Here is a 24,763-nt window from a genome sequence, read left to right as displayed (position 1 = left end):
GGGAACCCCCGGACCTGCTGGAGCTGGACCTGCTGGGCAGGGGTGGCTCTTATCCGCTCGGGGACCACACGTTCATCTGGCTGAGACTTTCAACGAGTGCCCCTCTCCCCACGTGTCAGAATGTGAGCATTTCTTTTCCTGGGCTGGTAAGACTCCTGAGAAGAATCTTCCTCCCTTTATTCTGAGCGTTGTAACCTGGCCACCAGCATTCTGGGGACCTATCGATGAAGGTCGAGGGTCTCAACGCTTGTAGGAGAACTCAGTTCTAGTACAAAGGTCCTGCTCTCAGCAGTACCTGGTGCCCCTTGTCCCAGAGACCCAGCCTTGCCAAAAATCAAGTGCCAGTGGTCTGCTGGAGGGGATCTCTGGGGATCTGCCTCATTCCTATAACAGACATCCAACAGACTTGTGCTGGCCCACCGCAATGGCACCTTCCAGAAGCTGAGCCCTGGGGGGTCATCCCGGGCAGAGCTGCCTCTTTCTCCCCTCCTCCACTGACAACTTAAGATTCAGCTTTCTCGGGACTGCTAAGTGGGGAACCACATGGCTGTGTGATTTCCAGCTCCTAATGTAGTGTTACTGTCACCTTCCCGGTCCTCTTTGCCCTTGTGGTTCTAAGCATCTTTGGTCTGTTACCGTTATTTTAGTGGTGTATGGAGAAGGAACAGGTAAATGCAACCCTCTGTTGGACTGATTCCTCTATGGTCATCAAGATACCCAACTGTGTTCACTAGAATATATGTCTGCTTGGTGTGAAAGAGACCCTCTTGACTCGAACAAGGGAAGTTTCTTTCTGTTACTCAGTCATGAGTCTCGGCTGGGGTGTGGGGGAGAGGGTGGCTCTGCTCCTGGGGGCCCAGTCTCCTGCAGTCTTGTTCTGCCTTCCTTAAGGTGCTGCTGTCATCCGCTGGCTCATGATGGCCACTCCCCCGCCTGCAGCAGAAGTCACGGGAAGGGGACGAGGGGCAAAGGCGGGTCCACCGGCTCCCCTTTAACTGCTTATCCCCAGAGCATCGTATACTTCGTTCTACTCATCTTTCACCGGCCAGAAGAACCCCGCTGAGCGAGCACACCCAGCAGCAAGAGAGACTGAAAATGGCAGTCCTTCCCCTGGAGATCATGCACCTAGCTGGAAATCAGGCCCAGAAATCACGTGAGCCAGAAGGAAGGAGTAGACATTGAGCAACTCCCAGCAGCCTCTACGGTGTTGCTGAAGACGCCCATCTGGACAGGAGGCCATCCTAGACCCGCACAGTGAGAATGTGCCTCCCTGTGCTCCTCCCTGCAGCATGCCGGCCATCGTGTGCCGGAAGATGGTTAGCCGTGGAGGGGCCTGGCTTCCCCTGATAGCGGGGGCGCCTGCGGGCAGGCAGGGGCCCCTGGAATCTCACAGGCGCAGGACCCAGAGTTGGGCACCTAGTGAAGCCAGGAATTTCAGGAATCCTGGGGTTGCCTGAGCGTGTTCATTCAGCTCCCGAGGGAACACCCCTCGGCCTGGTGAAGGGAAAGGCGATAGCAGGCCTCTGCTGTTTTTCTAACCTGCCTCACAAATGACCACAAAGTCAGCGCTTAAAATAATGCCCAGTTCTTACATTTTAGCGCAGGCCAAAAGTCCAGGAGGGCCTGAGTTCTCTGTCTAGGTTTTACAAGACCAAAATCAAGTGTTCAGCCAGACTGGGCTCTCATTCGGAACCCGTGGTAAGAAACTTCAAATCCCCCTCCAATCCAATCTCTGATTCCTCCTCTGTGAAGAGCAGAGAACATTCTCTGCTTTTAAAGGGTTCATGTGACTGGGCACCTGGGTGGCTCGGTCAGTTGGGCGTCCAACTTTGGCTCAGGTCATGATCTCATAGTTCGTGAGTTCGAGCTCGGTGTTGGGCTCTGTGCTGACAGCTCAGAGCCTGGAGCCTGCTTTGGATTCTGTGTCTCCGTTTCTCTCTGGCCCTCCCCTGCTTATTCTCTCTCTCTCAAAACTAAATAAATATTTCAAAAAAATAAAATATTAAAAAATAAAGGGCTCATGTGAATAGATTAGACACATCCGCCTGGCCTCCCTTCTGTCATATAACTTAACATGATTATGGGAGTGGTATCTTACCATGTTCACATGACCCCCCCCCTCCCCGCCCCCGGCACTCCAAAGGTGGGAGGAGTATAGAAGGGTGAGGGTCAGGGTGCCTAGGTGACTCAGTCAGTTGAGCATCTGACTTCGGGTCAGGTCAAGATCTCACGGGTTCAAGCCCCGCATCAGGTTCTGTGCTGACAGCTCAGAGCCTGGAGCCAGCTTTGAGTTCTGTGTCTCCATCTCTCTCTGCCCCTTCCCCACTCACGCTGTGTCCCTCTCTCTCTCTCAACCTCAAAAATAAATAAATATGAAAACAAAATTTTTTTTTAAAAAGGGTGAGGGTCACTGGGCACCATGCTGAGCAATCATCCTACTACAGAGGCCCCTTCATTTCTTGTTTCCAGTTCCTTGCTTCCTGCCCATCTCTACCAATCCACACGAGGCTGAGGCAAACCTGGGCCTGGACGAGGATGGTTGCTCCCCAAGTCCTTGGGGCTGGGGGGGCAGATAAGGACTTGAACCTCTTCCTTGCAGAGACTCACCTCCTCCCATCACAGCTGCGCCAACCTTGACTAGAAACCAAAAGAACATTTTGTGAGTGGATCCATACTGGCCTCCCCTTTGCTCCCTGAGCCTACAGCCCACCTATGGGGAGGGCGCTGCCCAGCTTGGGAGACAGGAGGAAATGACTGCACCTGTCCCCCTCCCTCCCTGCTTCACTCGGACAAGGGGGGTTTCTTGGGAAGGTGGCTCCCACAGCCCTGAACTTGGTGAGGATTGCTGGGGAGTCTGATTCCAGATGTAAATGACGTGCCCTGAAGGGATTTGCATGCCTCGACCTCAAGTTATCTGGAGACAGGCTTCAAAGTCCTTGTTTCAGAAAACCCAATTATCACATACAGTTTCTGCTTTGTGGGTTTTTGTTTGGTTTTGTTTTTTGTTGTTGTTGTTTTGTTTTTTTTTTGTTTTGTTTTGTTTTTGGTCTGTGAATTGATCGGTTGGCTGTTTGTGGGGAGATCAGAACTTTTTCTTTCTCTCTGCCTTCTAAGGCTGGTTTGTTTCAAACAAAACCAAACAAACCCCCGCAGATGTCTGCTGCAGCTGTAGGGGCTAGGACTGCAAAAGATAGAAAGACGTGCAGGAACGAACTCATCCAGCTCCCCAGGAAGAGAGACTTGGGGTGATGGTAAAAAAAAAAAAAAGTTAAACCAGAGGGGCCACCTGGGGTGTAAGGAGTCAGAGACTCAAGAATCAAAAGCCTGGATAGATGGGCATCCGGTGGCTCAGTGGGCTAAGCATCTGACTCTTGATTTGGGCTCAGGTCACATTCTCACGGTTTCGTGAGTTCAAGCCCCGCGTCGGGCTCTGGGCTGACCACGTGGGGCCTGCTTGGGATTCTCCTTCTCTCTCTTCCCTTCCCTGCCACTCGTGCTCTCTCTGTCTCTCTCAAAATAGATAAATAAACTTAAAAAATTATTTAAAAATATTTACAAAAAACAAAAAAGCCAGTTAGAAGGTATTTGCTATTCGACATTATTGTTTGGCAGGAAAGGTGACGCCAGGCTGGCCGGGAGCTTGGCCTATCTGGTCCCCTACGTACACAGAAGGCCCATGGGAAATGGGTGCTGTTCGCCTGGTTAGCCCGCTGCTGGGCGCCCCCACTCGTCACCCATGCAGAGGGTGGCCAGGTCCTTCCAGAAGCTGCCCCTCCCTGAGGCCTCCTCCCTAGACCAGATTTGCATTTTGATTCTACTTCCTATCCCAGGCTTGAGAGCAACCCCACCTCCTGGTCCAGGGCTTTTGGCCAACGTTCCTTCATTCATACATGAGGGTCAGTGTTGTCTTCTGTCGCGGCCGGCGCGACAAACACCGAGGTCAGGGTCCTGAGGGTAGGGGAATGCAAGAAAAAAAGAGAGAAGAGAAAGTTTGGGAACAGGAGGGTCCCCTGGGCTGATGGCCCAAGTGACGGCTTTATTGTTGCTGTACACAATCTTTTATAACCAGACTCTTATGGGTTAGGTCATTCTAAGAATAAACAGGTTTCACATAATTGCTGCCCACCAAAACATTTACTTCTGTGTTTCTTGTGCATTTTCTAGGTGGGTCACAAGACCTTGTTGATAAGATTGCTAGCAAAACACAATTCCCATGTTTGTTTCTATCTGACTCGGGGTAGAAAAAGGGAGGTAGCATTACTGCCAACACCTGCAGACCACAGTCTTCAGGAATTAACTTTTTCAGCCTTGACAAGGCTTTCGTATGCCCTTGAAAGTGGGGGAATGGGAGGGGGAACCACCGGGTTGGCTTGAGTCAACGGGGAACATTGCTCCACCGGGTCTCAGCCTGGCACCGGGGCCCAGCCCCCCACAGTCTTCCTCAGTGATTGTTATGATAATTAAACCAATTGGTAAATGTTAAGTGCTAAGCATAGAGAGTAGGAGGGCACAGTGTCTGATAACATCTAGCTTTCTTATTATTTTATGGATTGCTTATCACAAGCTCAGGAGTCCTTATGTTTCTAGCGAACAGGGAGGGCTGCTGGCTGTGGCCCAGGCCCTATTCCTTGTCACACTTCCAAGCACTGAGTGGGGGCCCTAAAAGGGGGGTTTGTTCTCCAGAGTCAGTTACCTCCAAGTGGGGAGATGGTCAAGGCCGCAGCAGGGGATTCCACCAGGGAGGAGCCACTCAGTGTCCCCAGCAGAGATCCCAGGGAAGCTGTGGCCTGGCTCAGGGCAGCTGTGGATGACAGGGTGACTCCCGCGGAAGAACAGAGGGTGAATGCACAGTGTCAGAGGTCAGATGTCGGCAGTGGTCAGGGGCCCGGTCCTCCCCATTCCATCCTGAGCTGCTGCTTGTGCTGGGGGAGGTGGGAGGGCCCCAGGGGTCCCCCCCAGGAGACAGAAAGGTAAGTGGCACACAGGAGCACTTTGCAAGAACTGGAAGCAAGTATTAGACACTCACCTACTGACACTGACAATTTCAAAAACGTGGTTCTCAGTGCAGAAAAAGCAATAGAATAAGGTTGGCAATGCACTATTCTGCATATAAATTAAACTTGCAAACAAAAGCCAACACCCATTTGCAAAAATAAATATGGTATGAAAAACGGAAACACATTAAGCATATAAGAAAGGTTGACTTGGGGGTGGGTAGTTATTGGCAGGGGAGGGGGGCTAAAAAGAAAACCACAGGCCCAAAATGGCATCACTTAGGTTAAAGCCCCAAGTGTAAACCAAGACTTCCCACCTAACCTGAAGGCAGTTTCAGCGCCCCAGGAATATAACCCTTAGCCGGTCAACATGGGAATTTCACAGAGAGCACTAGGAAATTTACTGATGGACCCCTTCCCTTCCCCTTAGGAGGGTGACCTTGCCTAAAACAATGGATTCTCTGCTAATAATTTTTTTTCTGCTCTCTCTCTCTCTCTCTGCCTTTGAGAACTTTTCGTGTTCCATAGACCTGCTAGTTGGGATGTTGCCAGATTCATGAACTGACTCATAATAAAGCCAACTAGACCTTTAAAATGTACTCAGTTGAGGGCGCCGGAGGGGCTCAGTGGTCAAGCAGTTAAGCGTTGGATCCTTGATTTCAGCTCAGGTCATCATCTCAGGAGTTTGTGAGATTGAGCCCAAGTTGGGATCTGCGCTGACAGCAAGGGCCTGCTTGGGATTCTCTCTCTCTGCCCCTCCCCCACGTGTGTGTGTGTGTGTGTGTGTGTGTGTGTGTGCGCACGCGCGCGCGCACTCTCAAAATAAATAAATAGACTTTTAAAAATTCTGTTAAAAGGTACTCGGTTGAGTTTTTGTTATATAACAGAGGCTAAAGGGAAAATAAGCAGCAAGAATAAATAGCTAAGACGGGAGACAGAGCTCCCAGAAACTAATGAAGAAAACAGGCCCAAACTGAAGAATTTCGTTAAAATCAATGCTCTGGATCTGAGACCCCACAGGGGTCTCAAACTGCTATGAAAGCCTGGTTGGACACATAGGTAAAAACCTAAAGGAGGTAAAGCCAGAAATGGACTCTGTCCCTCCCCGTCTACCTCCTCGCTCCACACCAGCTCCTCCCTGAACACTCACCTGCGGACGGAAGTCCGGCGAGGGCACTGCCACAGGCTGCTGAGGTGGCTTGGGCCAGGCTCACTGCCATCACCTTGGATGCCACCATCTTAGAAGCCAGGGAAGAGGCTAAGGTGGCTATCTGGACGACTTCCATGGTGCAGAGAGTGACTGGCACCCACCAGATTCAAATCTGCTGAAAGGCTGTTAAACCACAAAATTCAACCCAAGTAAATTTGAAGATCTAATTGGCTTTATTAAGCAAATCATGTATCCGCCTGAAGGGACTTCAATTACCTCCATTCTGACCTCAGTTTTTCCTTTCTGATTGATTAGGTTCCTCCTTACAGCTTATCTTTTTTTTTTTTTAATTTTTTTTAATGTTTATTTTATTTTATTATTATTTTTTTTTCAACGTTTATTTTTGGGACAGAGAGAGACAGAGCATGAACGGGGGAGGGGCAGGGAGAGAGGGAGACACAGAATCGGAAACAGGCTCCAGGCTCTGAGCCGTCAACCCAGAGCCCGATGCGGGGCTCGAACTCATGGACCGCGAGATCGTGACCTGGCCAAAGTCAGATGCCTAACCGACTGCGCCACCCAGGCGCCCCTAATGTTTATTTTTGAGAGAGAGAGAGACAAAGCGCAAGCAGCAGGGGAGGGGCAGAGAGAGAGAGGGAGACACAGAATCTGAAGTAGGCTCCAGGCTCTGAGCTATCAGCACAGAGCCCAATGCGGGGCTCGAACTCACGAACCATGAGATCATGCGATCTTGCGATCACGATCTGAGCTGAAGTTGGACACTTAACCCACGGAGCCACCCAGGTGCCCCAACAGCTTATCTTTCAACTCAGGCTGGAGACCGTGGGCCAAGCATCCTGCTGTGAGAACCGGAAACTATCCCCTCCAGCAATAAAGACCCCAAGCCTGACCCCAAGACAGTGAGGACCTGACCTTTACTGACCATCTGCAGTACTCACGGACTTTGTCCGCGTTTTCCATATCTAAACCTTGAAGTATTTTGGCACTTTAGAGACGGCCTTTGGGACAGTAGTCCCCTGTCTTCCTGATGGTGGCCTCACTGAAATAAATCCCTTTCTTGTTTCCCCACTGCTCATCTCTCTGCCTTTGGATGTTGCCAGTGGTGAGTGGCCAAGCCAGATCTGTTTGGGCTCTGCCCCCACCCCCAGAGCCAGGTGCTCTTGAACCCCCGCGCCCCAGTTACAGGGCAACAGCCCATCTAGCAAGTAGAGAGACGCCCTGAGAAGCTGAGAGTGAGGCAAGACATCGTTAGCAAAAGAAAAGAAAGGATTGTTTCAGGCCGGCACATCTTTTTCAGGAGAAGGGAACGTCAGGGTTTGTGCCTGGCAGATGACTTTCACTAGGGCTGATCAGGAAAGGACAGATGGACTCTTAAAAGGTCACATTCCTGGGAGAGGTTGAAATTGTAATTAAGTCTTGGTGCGCTGTTGGGGGGGGGGGGCAATGAATCCAATCTGGGTTTGTTTCTTTTTTAACAGGGTGGAGTTGGATGGGGGGGGGGAGGGGAACACCAGAACTGGGGGGTGTGCCTACAGCTTTGAAAACTCCAGGGGTTCAAGCGGTCCCGAGGGGCTGTTCTGAGCTTCTAACGACAGTGATAAGGGAGCATAGGCAAGCTAACACCCCACAAACCACTCCCAGGTGGGATCTGAGTGAAATATATTCCTCAGGCACTCCCAGCAGCCCAAGAACAAAGGACAGGTCAGAAAACAAAAGGTTAAACTGATTAGAGTCTCCTTTAGTTTACAAATATCTTAGTAATACTTCAAGAAAGGGGCCATCTTATTATTGGCTAATCTCCAGGACCTCCCTACTATCTTAATGCTAATGCCTTGCCAGAGGGAAAATCCACTTTAGTTTGACAATAGCTAGGCCTCCGGTAATCTGTGAGTCTTCTTTGGCAGGAGGAATTCTCTTTAAGAAACTTCCTCTTGTGGGGTGCCTCGGTGGCTCAGTCCATTAAGCACGGACTTTGGCTCAGGTCATGACATCACCTTCAGTTTGAGCCCCACGTCAGGCTCTGGGCTGACAGCTCACCTGCTTCCGATTCTATGTCTCCCTCTCTCTCTCTGCCCCTCCCTCACTCTCTCTCAAAAATAAATAAACATTAAAAAAAATTTTTTTTAAAGAAACTTTATCTTGACTTTATCGGCCCCAACTCCATAGCATATAACCAGTTAACCTGCACAACCCCAGGGCAGTTCTCCTGCCCCCCGTGCTTTCCTAAAATCACCCTTTCTGGACCAAAGACTTCTTCAAGAATTCTTTCTTGGCCGTCAGTTCTGGACCCCCTCATCCCTTCAAAACTCCACCAGGCAGCAGCCTGGAAAGGGTTAAGGGAGGCTGGCGAGTGGACTTCATTTTATTGCATCCACACGACTCCTGAAACAGAATGCTACGGGCACCAGTGACAGTCACAACAAAGTTTATTACAATGAGAGGCAAGGCCGACCGATCGGGACCAACACTCTTGATAAGAGTGTGGCCCCGAACAGCCGGGGTACAGAGTTTTTACAACCGATCACATCGTTTTATCATCACCTGGGAACAGAACATAGAAACAGGTTCCAGATGAGTTAGAAACAGTTGCCTAATGAGGTGTTTACTTTAGACTTTCTGCCTCTAAGTTGCAACCAGTGGATCTCCTTGACCCTGCCTCTGACTCTCTTTTCTTTGAACTTTTGTTTCCTTAATTGGTGAAGCCTAATTTACAAGGGTATGAGGCGTAGTTTACCAGAGCAAAGCAAGGCTGTTATCTCTTAACCTTCAGTGTCAACACAAAGCTGTTATTTTTCAAGCTAAGCATTAGCCCTACACTACAATTTAACCCTTACAATTTCTCCAACCAGGCTGCTTCCTTCCTCCCCAAAACCCCAGCACCAACTTCTCAGCTCTTCCCAGGACTTTCCTAAAGTTCCACAGAGCCGTTTAAAAGATGCCAGAATTAGGAAATAAGAACCAATTATGCCTTAAAGGCATAGATTGTAGTCAAGTTGCTCTAGGCTTCTGTTCTTGCGTCACCTCCTCACTTAAGATGATGAGAAAAGAGAGCTTACGATCCCCATTTTATAGATGACGACACATCTCTGCCACAGAGCTGGCAGGTGATCTGCCCCAAGTCCAGCTGCTTCCAAAGCCTGGGCTTGGAATGGTTCCGATTTGGTTCCTCCCGACGCTTGTCTTTTTCCCCTGCTTAGCCAATTGCCACCCAGGCTCAAACAAGGCTCATCGTGTCGGAGCCCCAGAGCCCAGGGGCGGTTGGGGCTGGAGTCCCTCCCCTCCCCACCCCAACTGCTGTGATGCTGAACCAAAGAACCTTCACCAAATGGATCCACAAGAGCTTCCCTCCCACTCACGGAGCCCCCGCCCACCTGCCCTCGGAGGTCAGGGGAAAAAGCCCCTGCCCACCCTTCCCTGTATTACCCAGAGAAGCAGATTTTCTCAAAACGGGTCTCGGACCCAGAAGTCTGAGCCTGAAACCTTGGATGTGTTTCCAGAAGATCTGACTCAGGATATTTATAACACGACTCCCTTCTGACTGAAGCACAGCCAATGAGGTAGGTTTTGTTTTTACTGGAAAACGAAACTGTAATAGAACTGTTCGGCTTTCGGGCTCGCCAGGCAATAGACATTGTGTGTTGGGGGGGGGGGATGGGGAGGGGGCGCCAAACTGGATGTAGACAGCAAGACGCAGTAGTCATTCATGTTAGGCGGGGATGTGAGCAGTCAGCTGTGTTGTAGTGCAGACCAGGTGTCACCGAGACCGGCACCGGCTGATGACCCATCTAGAACTGAGAACCAGCGGGAGCCAGAGGTCTGCCAATGTTACAGGATGCTGGTCCTTGTCTCACGGAGTCCAAGAATGCATCTTGCAGACAACAGGGAGTGAGCAAAGCAACTGAATTTATTGAGAAAAAGCCCAACTCAAGAGTGAGAGGGCTCACGACTGGGTAGCCGCCGAGCATTTTTGTCCCTGACTTTTTTTTTTTTCATTTTTTTAAATGTTTATTTATTTTTGAGACAGAGACAGACAGAGCACGAGCTGGGGAGGGGCAGAGAGAGAGGGAGACACAGAATCCGAAGCAGGCTCCTGGCTCTGAGCTGTCCCGACTGAGTCACCCAGGCACCCCAGGTTGCAGTTTAAATATCACAGGTTGGTCCACCCATCTAACTACTTTATCTGTTTCAGTAAATACTTTTACAAAGGCTTGGGAAGGTTTTACTTTCCTTCTGGGTACTTAGTTTCATTTTAGCTTAGGGGAGGAAGGTTAAAAATTTTTTTAACAGGCACACGTGGGTGGCTCAGTCTGTTGAGCATCCAACTTCCGCTCAGGTCATGCTCTCGCAGTTCACAGGTTCAAGCCCCGCATGGGGCTCTGTGCTGACAGCTCAGAGCCTGGAGGCTGCTTTGGATTCTGTGTCTCCTTCTCTCTCTGCCCCCCTCCCCACCTTGCTCACTCTCTCTCTCTCAAAAATAAATAAACATTGAAAAAATTTTTGTAGCATGTTTTGCAACTTGGCCAATTTCTGACCGCAGCACTACTGTGTAGTTTTTGTTTGTTTGTTTTTAAGCTGAGACAAACAGTAAACATTTCTGGCAGGATTTGATGCAGGCTGACTGGGTCCGGGGACCCAGAGAGGATCCCAAAGGATCAGCCAAGATGGTCCTTGGCATCACACAGGGTAGAAATCAAACACAGGCTGAGCAGAAGCGAGAGCAGAGTTTATGGAATAGGGTAAGTGATAGAGTATAACAGATGGACTGTCTGGGAGACTCAGAAGGGAAAGGAAAGAGAGAGAGGGAGATTCCCCTTTGCTTGGGGTCTAGGGTTTTTCCTGAGGATGTGGTCCAGCGTACATGTCTTCTCAGGCATCCAGGAACTGGTCAAAACAAGGATGAGTGCTCGGGTGTCCTCCATAAGTCACTTATGCCCTGGACCCAGGGGTCCTGGGGTCAAGGTGTCTGGAGTCAGAGGTCTTGGAAAATGTACATCCAAATGACTACCTGGCCCAGTCACTGCTTAGATGTTATCGATTGTGCTAGAAGACCCCAAAGAAATCATTAACTCCTTGACCTTTACAGGGAGGACATTCATGATCTGAACCATAAGGCGTGTGTAAGATGGGGGTGTAAGTAAAAAACCGGTTCTTTCCATGAGGTCCCTCTAGTTTCTCTGTCTTATATTGAAAAACAAAAACAAAAACAAAAACCCTTGGACTCCGGAGGCACTCTCAGAGAAGGTGCAAAAGATACTTTGTGTTCTTTTTCTACAAAGTACTGCAGGCAGAGATCCAAGAGAGCTGACTCTGGTAGCAATTTTCACCTTTAGCCCAATCTGCTGCTCTTATATTTACCAGAATTTGACAAGGTTTTTTGTTTTTTTGTTTTTTTGTTTTTTTTTCTTAACGTTTACAAGGTTTTGTTGTTGTTGTTTTTTAATGTTTATTTATTTTGTTGAGAGAGAACGAGCAGGGGAGGGGCAGAGAGAGAGGGAGACAGAATCCAAAGCAGGTTCCAGGCTCTGAGCTGTCAGGACAGAGCCTGATGCTGGTCTCAAACCCCTGAGCTGTGAGATCAAGACCTGAACTGAAATCAAGAGTCAGGTGTTTAACCAACTGAGCCACCCAGGTGCCCCTAATTTGGAGACTTTTTTTTTTTTTTTTTTAATTTAAGGACTTTTAAGTGCACTTCTTAAATGATCTTATCTAATTGGAACGTTCCTTGTGGTGGCCATTGTAATTTTCCTCAAGGGCTAGCAGCAGTTTGCTAGGACCCTAGCCGAAAAAGGGGTGCAATCCATGTTTCTATCTAGCCACAGTTTGGGGTGCCCAACCTGATGGTTACCAAGACAATTTCTCAGGACACAAAATAAGCTTAGTAAAGACTTTGCCACTTTGGCAGATCCTTCTAGCTTCCGGGACTACAGTTCTTAGACGTTAAAAAAAAAAGCAGGTGTGCCAGAAAATGGATCACGTGACTCTTTAGAGTTTAAGGATATTTTTGGCTAAGACTTTGGGCTTCCCAGGGCTGAGCAAATCCCTGCAAGGGGTGTGCAGCTGGGTTGAGGATTGTACAGTGTTTTACAGTGTTCCTCGCCGCATGGAAATTTTCTCGAGGCTGGCCGGTGACCTAGTGTCAATTTAACCTGTGCCATGACCCACTTATCCTAACGCAGGAGTCTTTGGGTTTGGGAGTGATTGCTCTGATAGCTCTTAGGTTCTTGACCCGTGCCCACCAATTTTTGTGGCTTTTCGGCTTTGGAGACGCCTGTTAGCAATAGCTTTTATCTACATAAAATAAGGTTCACGAACGTGTGCGCCAGCGGTAACCAAGAGGTGACGGGCCAAGAGAGGTAGTGCACCCCACCAGCAATTCCATTGTGGACGAAACCAGCAGACCAGGAAGTGGGGACTGCAGACTGGAACTCCGGAAAGGAATCCCAAAGAGCTGGGGAATTGCAACCTGAACCAAGAGCCAGAGACTCAAGTTCCAGATAGAATTGTCTGCCAGCTCTAGATGACCTGCCAGACCTGGGACTAGAAAGCCACTTAGATGGGGGAGCTCAATGCAAAGAGAACAGAGCTCAGGACTGAAAGGAACGCGGCCCTAATCCCATATGGAAGCATGGGTTGGTGGTTAACAGCATGATCTCTGAGCCAATGGCCTGGGTTGGAATCCTTGCTAATTGTGACCTGGGAACAGTTCATTAGTCTTGATGTGCCTGAGTGTGGTGACACAGGGACACTCAGAAAATAGACCTATTATTCCATTTACTGTTTCTAGCGGAATAAGTTCCACGGAAGTATAGATTTTCCGTCTTTTTCTCTTGGGTTAGTACTCAGGAGCTCTGTAAGTGGGTTTTGAATGGGCGCATGAGTAAGGAGGAGAGAGAGGAAAGCGAGAATCTCAGTGTGAGGTTGAGGAGGAAAGGAGGGGCAGGAAATGAAAGAAATGGCAGAATCGGGGGGCAGGACATCCTTGATTGTCCTAAGCAATGAGGCTTTGCCTCTTATGCAACACAAGGAAATGAGGTGGCCAGACCCAGGGCCCGGCCCAGCCCTCTTTAGCTTTGGAACAGCAACCCGAACAGTTTGGCAAAAACTGCTCCAGTCTCACTGAGATCCTGCATAACCACCGTCCTTGGGACAAGCGGGGGAGAGGTTTGCAGAGCTAGCTTGCAGGAAAAGTCTCTGGATGGGTTGGTATTGGCTCTGCCTTCCTGGCGGCATTCATGACATCAAGGACATTCCCCACAGGGAGAAACAGGCAAAGTGGTTTCTCTGAATTTCCTGTCACTAGAAGACAACTAGAAAGACAACCTGTGGGACAGGAAAAAGTGGTTCCATCAGACGACATCTGCCATTAAAAGCACCATGAACAAGGATGAGAGCAAGTGATCTACCAAGGGGGAAAAACAACCCAAACCTTTGCACTGTTACTCTCTGCATCGTCAAGCGTTTTTATGAATCAGTTTTTGAAAGGAACTATTTATTTTCTTTCTTCCTTATTCTTTTTTTAAGTTGGCTCCATGACCAGCATGGAGTCTGACATGAGGCTTGAACTCGTGACCCTAAGATCAAGACCCAAGCTGAGATCAAGAGTCGGACACTTAACTGATGGAGCCACCCAGGTGCCCTTGAAAAGAACTTTCTCCAAAAAGAAACCCGAAGACAAGAAGAGGTAGTCTCCAAGGAGAGAATTACATATGGCCAATAAATATATGAAAAGATGTGCAATCTCACTAATAGTAAAATTGCTTTTTAAAGCAGATAACTGTGTGTGTGTGCGTGCGTGCGTGTGTGTGTGTGTGGCATCTATTATTGGTTTATTAGTCAAGGTTTAACTACAGTAGCAGAAGTCACTCCAGCTCACTTAAGCACAATGGGTTTTAACACAGGGAATTAGGTGCCTTCAAATAGTTTCAAGATTGGAGGAGGAGGTTCAAGGTTGAAATTCCATCCTCAGAATGACGCTGAAGACCTGGACCACCAACGGTGCAGCAACCACTACCAGCATCAAGAAACTGAGACATCAAGGGGTGTCTGGGTGGCTCAGTCGGTTAAGCATCCAACTCTTGATTTGGGCTCAGGTCTTAAGCATCCTGCTGTTTCTGGAAACCAAGGTCCCACTACTGTGATTGGCAGCTAAAGCCCTGTCCCCCTCCCACTTTCCAGTTCTGGCACAGGGGGGACTATGTGGCACGATCCAGGTTATGCACAGAACTGGTGCTACATGGGAGTCTGGGGAACATGGACGTTAGCTCTCCGTCGTGGAGAATTTAGAACAGGGGATGAAAGAGAGATGATTGAGAACCTCTTCAATATCTGCTGCAGGTAGTAATTAACTGAAAACACGCAGTGTTTGCCTGGGCAAAGAGAGGCGAACCCTCTCCTGCTGTGCTGGGTGATGTGTATTCTGAGGCATACTTTCCGGCTAGCAACACGAGACAGATAATAAAAGCTTCCATTCCATTTGACTCAGAAATTTTGCTTCTTGGAACTCATTTTAAGAAAAGAGTCAGACACACGCACAGAAATATCAGCCCGTGAATGGTCATCATGGTGTTACTGATGACAGCAAGCCAATTGTTTGAAACAATAGGGAATATGGAGTAAAAATTTCATGCCTCCACAAAATAGAATTCTGTGCCACCACTGATGATAGAAGCAAAGGCAGATTTGCCATGGAGTGAAAAAAGAAATCTGAGCTCGGGGACCCTTGCTTGTGCTGGCTCCTTCTAAGACCCCAAGAGCGATTCTGGTCATGTGCTCACATCACTAGCCTCACTATTTGCAAAAGTATGATATTCTAAAAGTAATTGGTTAAGACGGTTGTCTCTTTCCAATCGGACTTCCCTCAGCCCTACTCCCCTGGTTTTGGATGACATTGTAACTATAATTTTTTTAAAAGAGCTCTCCCTCCCCAATTATGTAAGCTTCAGGCCTCTAAAACCTGGATCATTATGATAAGCGTGCCCTTTAATCTCCATCACCAGTTTTATGCATCTCCCATCCCCCCACCGTCTGGTAACCATGAGTTTGTTCTCTATAGTTAAAAGTCTGTTTCTTGGTTTGCCTCTCACGGTCTTGTTTGTTTTGCCTATTTATTCCTTAAATTCCACGTATGTGTGAAATCAGATGGTATTTGTCTTCCTCTGACGGATTTATTTTACTTAGCCTAATACCCTCCAGATCGATCCATATTGCTGCAAATGGCAAGACTTCAGTCTTTTTTATGGCTGAGTAATATTCCATTGTGTACATATACCACATCGTCTTCGTCCATTCGTCTGTTGGACATTTAGGTTGCTTCTAAATTTTGGCTAATGTAAATAATGCTGCAATAAATATAAGGCTGTGTGTATCTCTTTGGATTCATGTTTTTGTATTTTTTGGGTAAACAGTAGTGTAATTAGTGCATCCTAAGGTAGTTCTATTTTTAACTTTTTGAGGCAACTCCATACTGTTGTCCACTGTGGTTGCATCAGTTTGCCTTCCCACCAAGAGCACATGAAGGTTCCTTTTTCGCCACATCCTCGCCCACACCTGTTGTTCATTGTGTTTTTGAGTTTAGCCATTCTAATAGGTGTGAGGTGATAGCTCATTCTAGTGATCTGTATTTTCCTGATGATGAGTGATACTGAGCATCTTTTCATGTGTTTGTTGGCCCTCTGGACGTCTTCCTTGGAGAAATGTCTGTTCACGTCTTCTGCCCGTTTTTTTAATTGGATTATTTGTTTTTTGGGTGTTGAGTTGTATCAGTTCTTTTTGAGTTTTTTTTTTTTTTAAGTTTATATATTTTTTGAGAGAGAGAGAGAGCAAGGGAGGGGCAGAGAGAGAGGGAGATCGAGAATCTGAAGCAGGCTCTGTGCTGACAGCAGAGAGCCTTACGCAGGGCTTGAACTCATGAACCACCAGACCGTGACCTGAGCCAGAGTTGGAAGCTTAAAAGAATGAGCCACCCGGTGCCCCGAGTTGTATCAGTTCTTCCTATATTTTGGATACTAACCCTTTATTGGATATGTCATTGGCAAATATATTCTCCCAGTCAGCAGATTACCTTTTAGTTTTGTGTCCTTTGCTGTACAGAAGCTTTTTATTTTGATGTAGTCCCGCCAGTTTATTTTTGCTTGTATTTCCCTGGCCCCGGGAGACATTTCTAGAAAGATACTACTACTGCCTATGTCAGAGAAATTACTGCCTGTGCACTCTTCTAGGATTTTTATGGGTTCAAGTTTCACATTTAGGTCTTTAATCTATTTTGAGTTTATTTTTGTGTACGGTGTAAGAAAGTGGTCCAGTTTTCATTCTTCTACATGTTGCTGTCCAGTTTTCCCAAGTGGACAGCGCTCTCTTTGTTGAATTAGACTGTCTTTTTCCCGTTGGATATTCTTTCCTCCTATGTTGAAGATTAATTGACCATATAATTGTGTGTTTATTTCTGGGTTTTCTCATCTGTTCCATTTGTAATGCCCGAAGTTCCGAAACCTCCCACAAAAGTCCACCAGAGTCGTAAGTCAAAGCCAAGCGGCAAGGGTCGTTTATTGCAGGTTCGAACCTGGTCCTCTGCGCACTCGTCGCCGGTGACGCAAGAGGCCACGATCAGGGTTGGTACAGCGTTTTTATAGACAGAGACAAATAGCACAGGGGAGGTTTCAAATTATGAGGGGCCTGATTAGTTGATTTTAAAGTAAGGACATTTGTTGTTCTCTGATTGGGCGTCCTTTGTCTGTCCTTTGGCGGGAAGGCTTTGTCCGTTACTTGTGGCGGGAGGAAAAAAAAAGGGGGGGAAGGGGGAAGGGGGTAGGGTAGGTGAGGAATGTGCTAAGCAAGCAGGTTTACAGAAGCGAGAAATGCCGGTTAGTTCATGTACAATCACTCATTCCATTACATATCAGACTACATTTAGGAAGGTTTACAACCCATTCTACTACACAGTGGGTTACATTCAGGAAAGGCCTCACAATGCTCGTAGCAAACAGCAAGCAAAACAGACTTCTCAGCAATTGTATTTCTTATCAAAGATCCATAATAAGCAGAAAAGAGAACCTAGCTTTAAACTAAGGCAGGGCTGTCATTTGGATTGTTCCTTTCACATTGACCTATGTGTCTATTCTGGGGCCAGTACCATATTGTTTTGATTACTACAGTTTTGTCATATAACTTGAAGTCTGGAATTATGATACCTTCAGTCTTGTTTTTCTCTTCCGAGACGGCTTTGGCTACTTGGGGTCTTTTGTGGTTCCCTAAAAATTTTAGGATTACTTGTTCTAGTTCTGTAAAGAATGCTGTTGGTATTTTGATAGGGATTGCATTAAGTGTGTAGATTGCTTTGGGTAGTACAGACATTTTAACAATATTCACTCTTTCCAATCCATGAGCATGGGATGTCTTTCCATTTCTTTGTGTTGTCTTTGATTTCTTCCATCAATGTTTATAGTTCTCAGAGCACAGGTCTTTCGCCTCTTTGGTTAAGTTTATTCCTAAGTATTTTATTATTTTTGGTGCAAAGTATAAATGAAATTATTTTCTTAATTTCTTTTTCTACTGCTTCATTATTACCATGTAGAAATGTAACAGATTTCTGTATATTAACTTTGTATCCTGCAACTTTAGTGAATTCATTGATCAGTTCTGGTAGTTTTTTGGTGGTGTCTTTAGGGTTTTCTATAGACAGTATCAAGTCATCTGCAAATACTAAAGTTTTACTTCTTCCCTACCAATTTGGATGCCTAGGACTTCCAGTACTATGCTGAATAAAAGTGGTACCCTAGATTTGTCTCGTTTTCCCTGACTGTGTTGAAGAAGCCAGTCGTCTTATAGAATATTCCACAATCTAGATCTGCCTGACTGTGTCCTCGTGATTAGATTCAGGTTAAACAGGTTTTGGTAAGAATACAATGTGAGCAATGTAGTTTTTTTCAAAACCTTTTTAATTTTGAAGTAATTGTAGAATTACAGGGAGTTGCAAAGCTGGTACTGAGAGGTTCTACGCCCCCTTCACCCAATTTCCTCCGGTGACTACATCACCTGTAGTGCTAATCCAAGATCAAAACTAGGAGGTTTGCATTGGTAGAAGGTGTGTGTAGAGTTCCGTCATTTTATTACACGTGTAACCACAATTTCAATCAAGACACAGAACTATCCCGTCACCGCCAAGATTTCCCTTGTGGTACTCCTTTTGAGTCACACTCGCCCTCTAACCATGTCCTCCTTCCTAATCTCTGGGAACTGCTAATCTGTTCTCCATCCTATAATTTTGTCTTTTCAAGACTGTTATATGCCCTTTATTTAATTTTTTGAAGTTTATTTATTTTGAGAGAGAGAGAGAGAGAGGGAGAGCAAGGGAGGGGCAGAGAGAGAGGGAGAGGGAATCCCAAGCAGGCTCTGGACTGTCAGCACAGAGCCCCATGTGGGGCTCGAACTCACGAACCGTGAGTTCATGAGCTGAGCTGAAACCAAGAGTCAGACGCTTAACCGACGGAGCCACCCAGGCACCCCTGCGATATGCCCTTTAGACGTGGGCTTTTTTCACTCGACATGATGCCCTTTAGATCCATCCAAGTTGTGTGTACCACCAGTTCATTCCTTTCTAATGTTGAATAGATGTACCATAGGTTCCTCCCCCCCAGCTTTATTGAGATATAATTGACACACAACATTGTATAAGTTTAAGGTGTACAACCTAACAGCTTAATATATGTAGATATCACAAAATGATTACCACATACCACACTTTAACCATTCACCTATCTTAGGACATTTTGGTTGTTTCTAGTTTTTGTAACAAATAAAGCTGCTATGAACTATGAACAGATACTATCTGACGAGGTCAGTACTCATTGTCACTTTTGGTGCTGGGTTCAATGGCAAAAGTGGATAGGGGGAACCTGTCTTCAAGCTAAGGTCAGCTGTTTTCTCATTCATTCATCCACAAACAGCTATGACCCCCTAAGTCAGCCAGACACGGACTAGATATTTTAGGGGACACCAAGACAAAGCTGAGGGGAATTCCTTGGGGAACTTGTAATCTAAGAGAAGTAAGACAAGAAGGTAAATCTCCCAATCAAATACAGAGCTGAAAGTACTCTATACAGAACACTCAGGGAATCCTAAAGAAAGAGATGCTTGTTGAACTAAATCATTGTAAGTCTGAATTATACTTCACTCAACCTTGGCCACAAGTTTTAAGCAATGTTCAGCAAAGACATTCATTCTCTCTCCCAGCCTCTTCAATTTCGATCCTTTTGTACTTTGAAGCAGGCTTTGAGCTAAGTGTCATGAAACTGATGTCGAGACAATTTCCTTGCTAGGTCTAACACTCTCCAAGGAACCAAGCAAGGAAACTCGGCACTTACCATTTTCTTCTCAGTATTTGTGCCTTCACTAAAACGGACTCAGACAGAATGCCATTTTAATGTCTCCTCCATAATAATCAGGGGGAACAACACCCCGTTGTCTTGTGAAAAAAAGAAGACACAAAAATGCGATCTAACATGATGTCAAAATTTCCACCTCACGTGCAAATTTATAACTTCTCTCTTTTCCCCGGCTTAGGTCTGATCCAGGCTCTGAACCAAAGAGCTGGGGAGAGGGGAAGTAATCTGCTCCTCACTTCTCTTTCTTTTACTTCCTCCCCATGCAGCTGCTTTTGGTGACTTCAGGGTCAACTGAGCAAAGCTGCAAGGAATAAAGGGGCAAAAGACTACCTTAACTTAGCTGGTGCTTGCACATCTGTCTTGGCTGTCCCACAGAGTTGTCTCCTCCACCATGGAAGACGTCCAAACAAAAACTACCCTTTTCTCTCCTGGAATGCTCTGATGGTTAATTTCCTGCCTCCACTGGGATGGGCCACTGTGCCTGGATATTCCGTCAGACGTTATTCTAGATGTTTCTGTGAAGGTGTCTTTTTGGATTACATTAGCATTTAAATCTGTGGATTTTGAGGAACACAGATTACCTTCCACAGTGATGGTGGGCCCCATCTAACCAGTTGAAGGCTTTAATAAAACAAAGACTGCATCCCCTCAGTAAGAAAGGATTCTGCCCATTGGCTGCCTTTGGACTCTTTGGCTGGCCTACCTTATCTGAGTTTGAATATGTCAAACCTCCACAATCACTGTGAGCCACTCTCTTAAAATAAATTTCTCTCTGTATATACATATCCTGTTGCCACTATTTCTCTGGAGAACCCTAATACAGATGCTTTTGTCAGTTTTTCAGAGGCCTCCATTGAGAATCTCCAATATGCCCCGTTTTGAGCCCTCGACAGGTCCCCCAACTCCCACCCCAGGGGCTCTGTTTCTAGCCTGTTTCTGTTGAGGACTCTTTTCCCACCACACAGCCCTGTTAGGCAAGGTTCTCTCAGGACAATGCTGCAATCCTCCAATGTGTGTAACTAGCTCAGAGGGGACAGGACCCTTTGTCCTGCCATGTAGTAGGGACATGCACCCTTCCTCGTCACAGAGTCATCTAGACAGCTTCAGTCTCTAGGCATCAGACTCCTTCAGACACCACTTGGGCGCAGGCTTTATGCCATCCAGCCTCTTGGGGACCCTGGCAATTTTCCTCAAGAAATGAATTAAGTGCTGCCCCATGGTGGTTCCAAGATGGGGTGGGGAGGCTCACTTGACCTAAACTTTATGAATTCCTTTAGGACTTTCCAAGATCACCAGACAGGGACACCATATGGGAAATGTTTCCCAGGTGGTGTGGTGATGCCCACATTGAAAGGAACATCATCTACCGTGAAGCCGATTTCTCTGCACATAACAAAGGAGTCAATCTAGCTTGGTGATTAAAGCATGAGCTTTGGAGACAGGGCAACGTAGCCTGACCATCAGTGAGCAACGGGCGAGGCGTGAAAAAACTTGACAAAACAGCCCCTCCGATACAGGCTGGTTGGGGCTGCAAATTAGATGCTAAAACGTTTGCAAAAGGCTCCAGGCACGCACTAGGTACTTCATTCGTGGACAGCCAGTGCACCGAAGCTAGACCAAGAATACAAGAGGGGCGCCTGGGTGGCTCAGTCGGTTGAGTGTCCGACTTCGTCTCAGGTCATGATCTCGCAGTTCGGGAGTTTGAGTCCCGCGTCTGGCTCTGTGCTGACAGCTCGGAGCCTGGAGCCTGCTTCGGATTCTGTGTCTCCCTCTCTCTCTGACCCGCCCCCGTTCATGCTCTGTCTCTCTCTGTCTCAAAAATAAATAAACGTTCAAAAATAAATAAACGTTAAAAAAATATATAAGAAAACTTGCGCTCCGGAGAAGGAGCCGACACTGAACCCGTTGGACGCAGAACGGCAGAGACGCTTACCCAGCGTGCGAGACGCAATCGCACCTCTCGGAACGCCAGGCGCCCCGTGTCCCCGCCCCCGCCCCCGCCCCCGCCCCCGCCCCCGCCCCCGCCCCCGCCCCCGCCCCCGCCCCCGCCCCCGCCCCCGCCCCCGCCCTGCAGGAGTCCGCGATGCAGCCATAGCGAATCACGTAGCGGCGCCTAGATGGGGGCGGGACTTCCTGCCGCAGGGCGCATGCGTCCGTGAGTGCAGGCCCCGCCCCGGAACTGCGGACGACGCTGCAGCTGAGGGAGAGCGGTGGAGGTGTGCGAGGCGGTCGGCCGGCGCGTGCGAAGGAGCCGCGGCGGCTTCTCCAGGCGGTCAGTACCGGGACTGGGGTCGGGCCCGGGGCTTCCGCTGCGGGTCTGTCTAAGCCGCTGGGTTCTCGGGCCCCGAGAGGGCGGCCGTCGGCCCCGCGCCGGGGGCCCCTGCAGTGGGCCTCCTGGCTCGGTGGTGGCCTCGGTCTGTCCGCTTCGTGCGCTTGTCGTGCCTGAGGCGGGGCCGAGCAGCTCGCCCCTCTGGGCCTGAGCACTCCCACCGCCGTCATCGTGGAAGCCGGTGGTTTGCGGTCGTGGCGTCGCAGGTGCGGTGGGGGAAGCCTCCTTGCGTGCTGACGTGCCGAGCGCTCAGCCGCCATGGCCAGCGGGTGCTGACGTGCGCCACCTGGTAATGGTGTACCGATCCCCTGAGACAGACCCCTTCGTCATCCCCATTTTACAGGCGAGGACACTGAGGCTCACAGGGAGTGAGACGTCCGCCACGGGCCCAAATTTGAGCTACGCTTCACCTTTATCCTTCCTTCCAGGATCTGTCCTTTTTCCTGGCCTTTTCTGGAAAGGGAGGAGATGGATCGAGTTCCACTCAAGCGGCCTCCGTTGAAATGTATTTTAAGTGACTTAAAATGTAATGCCAAAGCTGGGTGGGCAAAGGCCGGAATGGTGGAAGAGGCGTTTTGCCTTCTTGGAGCCAGGCGTGAGGAGGAGGAAAGGTCTGTGCCCGGATCCTAAAGCTGGCCTCCTGTCCCCTCCCTCCAAGCCTCCTCATTTCTTAATTCGGCCTTCAAAATGGCTTGGCTGTGGAAGGCTTTTTTCTCCGGGCTCCACGTAATTTTCTTTATTTGCGTAAAACATTTTTGTGACTTAGATATTAGCAGGCGCCTCTCCCTTTTTAAAAGATGAGAACACTGACGTTCCGAGAGGATTAGGCGGAAGTGTCCGTGGCACACGGGCAGTTAAGTATTGGATCTGGAATCCAAACCAGATGCAGCGCGTGTCTGCCCATCTCCTGTGTCCCCTCTGTTCCAGGCCCTGCTGCCTAATCTGTCGCTGTGTTTCTTTTTTTTTTTTAATTTTTTTTTTCAGCGTTTATTTATTTTTGGGACAGAGAGGGACAGAGAGAGACAGAGCATGAACGGGGGAGGGGCAGAGAGAGAGGGAGACACAGAATCGGAAACAGGCTCCAGGCTCTGAGCCATCAGCCCAGAGCCCGACGCGGGGCTCGAACTCACGGACCGCGAGATGGTGACCTGGCTGAAGTCGGACGCCCAACCGACTGCGCCACCCAGCGCCCCTGTCGCTGTGTTTCTTCTCTAATTTGATCTTCTCTATCTCTGTGTCCTCACTTCTTTGCAGGGCCTGATACGCTTAGAAAATATTTGTTGCCTCAGAACCCTGTGCTTCTCAGTTGCCAACTTAATGGAACGTTTCCTTCCTTTTCTTTTCAGTAGCCATGAAGTTGAAGGAGACAAAATCAAGGCCAAAGCCGCCAAGCTATGGCAAATTTCAGACGAAGGGAATCAAAGTTGTGGGGAAATGGAAGCAGGTGAAGATTGACCCAAATATGTTTGCAGACGGACAGATGGATGACTTGGTGTGCTTTGAGGAACTGACAGATTACCAGTTGGTCTCCCCTGCCAAGAACCCCTCCAGTCTTTTCTCAAAGGAGGGGCCCAAGAAGAGAAAGGCACAAGCTGTTTCAGGAGATGAGGAAGGAGAGTCTAGCTCCTCAAAGAAAAAGATGAAGTTGAAGAAGAATAAAGACACGGAGACTAGAGGGGCCAGTGCCGAGAAAGAGTCTGAGGTCAGAGATGCTGCGCCAGAGCCCCAGGGACATGGCACAGTTTGTCCTGATCCAGAGGTAGAGGCGATGGTATCAGAAAGCTCAGCCCAGACTGTTCCAAAAAAGAAGAAAAAGAAAGGGAAAAAAAAGCTGGAGTCTTCCCAGAGTACTATTCCAAAGGTGCCCAAAAAGGCAAAGACATGGGTGCCTGAAACGCATGACCAGAAGGCAGATGTAACAGCCTGGAAAGATCTTTTTGTACCCAAGCCGGTTCTCCGAGCCCTCAGCTTCCTAGGCTTCTCTGCACCTACGCCAATCCAAGCTCTGACCTTGGCACCTGCCATCCGGGACAAACTGGACATCCTTGGGGCTGCTGAGACAGGTAGGGGCATCCTTAGCTGGCCAGGGCAAGATTGCTTCTGGGTTGAACTTGTGGCTGCTAACGGGTTGGATGGAGGTGGGAGAGGGGAATTTGGGGTTGTAACCACAAAAGCAGTGTTGAATGAAGGTGTTTACAAGTCAGCCAGCTCCGGGTTGAAATCTGCCACTTTAAAAAAAATTTTTTTTAAGTGTTTGTTTATTTTTGAGAGGGAGAGGGAGAGGGAGAGAGACAGAGCACGAGCAGGGGATGGGCAGAGAGAGGGGGAGACACAATCTGAAACAGGCTCCAGGCTCTGAGCTGTCAGCACAGAGCCCGACGCGGGGCTCAAATTCATGGACCGCGAGATCATGACCTGAGCTGAAGTCGGACGCTCAACCGACTGAGCCCCCCAGGGACCCCTGAAAACTGCCGCTTTGTAATTGGTACCTTGGACAGGTCACTTTCTCTCTCTGACCCCTATAGCTCCCAGCAGTACCTACTTTTTTTGCTTTGTGGGTTAAATGCAAAGTTACAGTAGTTTACACGGTGTATTGTGAGCGATCTGCACATGGTAGTTTCCCGTTCTCGAGCATTTCTAAATGGCTCAGAGGGGTAAAGTAGGGCTAAGTTCAGCCCTCCCGAGAGGTAGATCTTCATTAGTGTAAGGAATAAGGGTCTGATTCACAGGAGTTGTCCAAAGGTACAAGGGCTGCTTTGGGAGTTGGTGAGTTCACATCCTTGGAAAGATTTGGGTGTGTGGTAGATGTTGGCATGAGGTACTGTTGGGTCTAGGCATTGTTTAAAGTTCCCTCATTCCCTGGGCCATCTAAGGCTTTGTGAAGCAGTGG

General features: G+C 48.2%; 1 protein-coding gene and 1 long non-coding RNA gene across 6 annotated transcripts in view; one reads left to right on the top strand and one right to left on the bottom strand.

Moving 5' to 3' along the window:
- Positions 1–2,285: 2,285 nt before the first annotated feature.
- On the bottom strand, positions 2,286–9,710 carry LOC123386190. 3 transcript variants are annotated; one of them, XR_006599948.1, is made up of 5 exons: positions 9,222–9,458; positions 6,145–6,327; positions 4,694–4,922; positions 3,849–3,948; positions 2,289–2,637 (listed from the first exon to the last, which is right to left on the bottom strand). It is a non-coding gene; the product is annotated as an uncharacterized LOC123386190 (long non-coding RNA). The 3 variants fall into 3 exon arrangements; XR_006599949.1 differs by lacking the exon at positions 9,222–9,458 and adding an exon at positions 9,589–9,710 and having other exon boundaries at positions 2,286–2,637; positions 4,694–6,327; XR_006599947.1 differs by having other exon boundaries at positions 2,286–2,637; positions 4,694–6,327.
- DDX24 (DEAD-box helicase 24) overlaps positions 9,587–24,763 on the top strand; it is a 32,902-nt gene continuing 17,725 nt past the window's right edge. Inside the window, exons 1-2 of one of the 3 annotated variants that reach the window (XM_006933075.5) lie at positions 9,587–9,722; positions 23,220–23,936. In XM_006933075.5, coding sequence (XP_006933137.1) covers positions 23,225–23,936 — 712 coding nt within the window. In that variant the 5' untranslated portion in view covers positions 9,587–9,722; positions 23,220–23,224. Of the gene's footprint in view, positions 9,723–21,665; positions 21,817–23,219; positions 23,937–24,763 lie in introns of those variants that run through there. The other 2 variants (XM_023255988.2, XM_023255989.2) reach the window with 2 other exon arrangements.

Source organism: Felis catus, chromosome B3 (assembly GCF_018350175.1).
Source record: "Felis catus isolate Fca126 chromosome B3, F.catus_Fca126_mat1.0, whole genome shotgun sequence".
NCBI classification, from domain to species: domain Eukaryota; kingdom Metazoa; phylum Chordata; class Mammalia; order Carnivora; family Felidae; genus Felis; species Felis catus.
The sequence above is the reverse complement of the archived record's forward strand: the minus strand, read 5'-3'. Positions and strand labels throughout refer to the sequence as shown.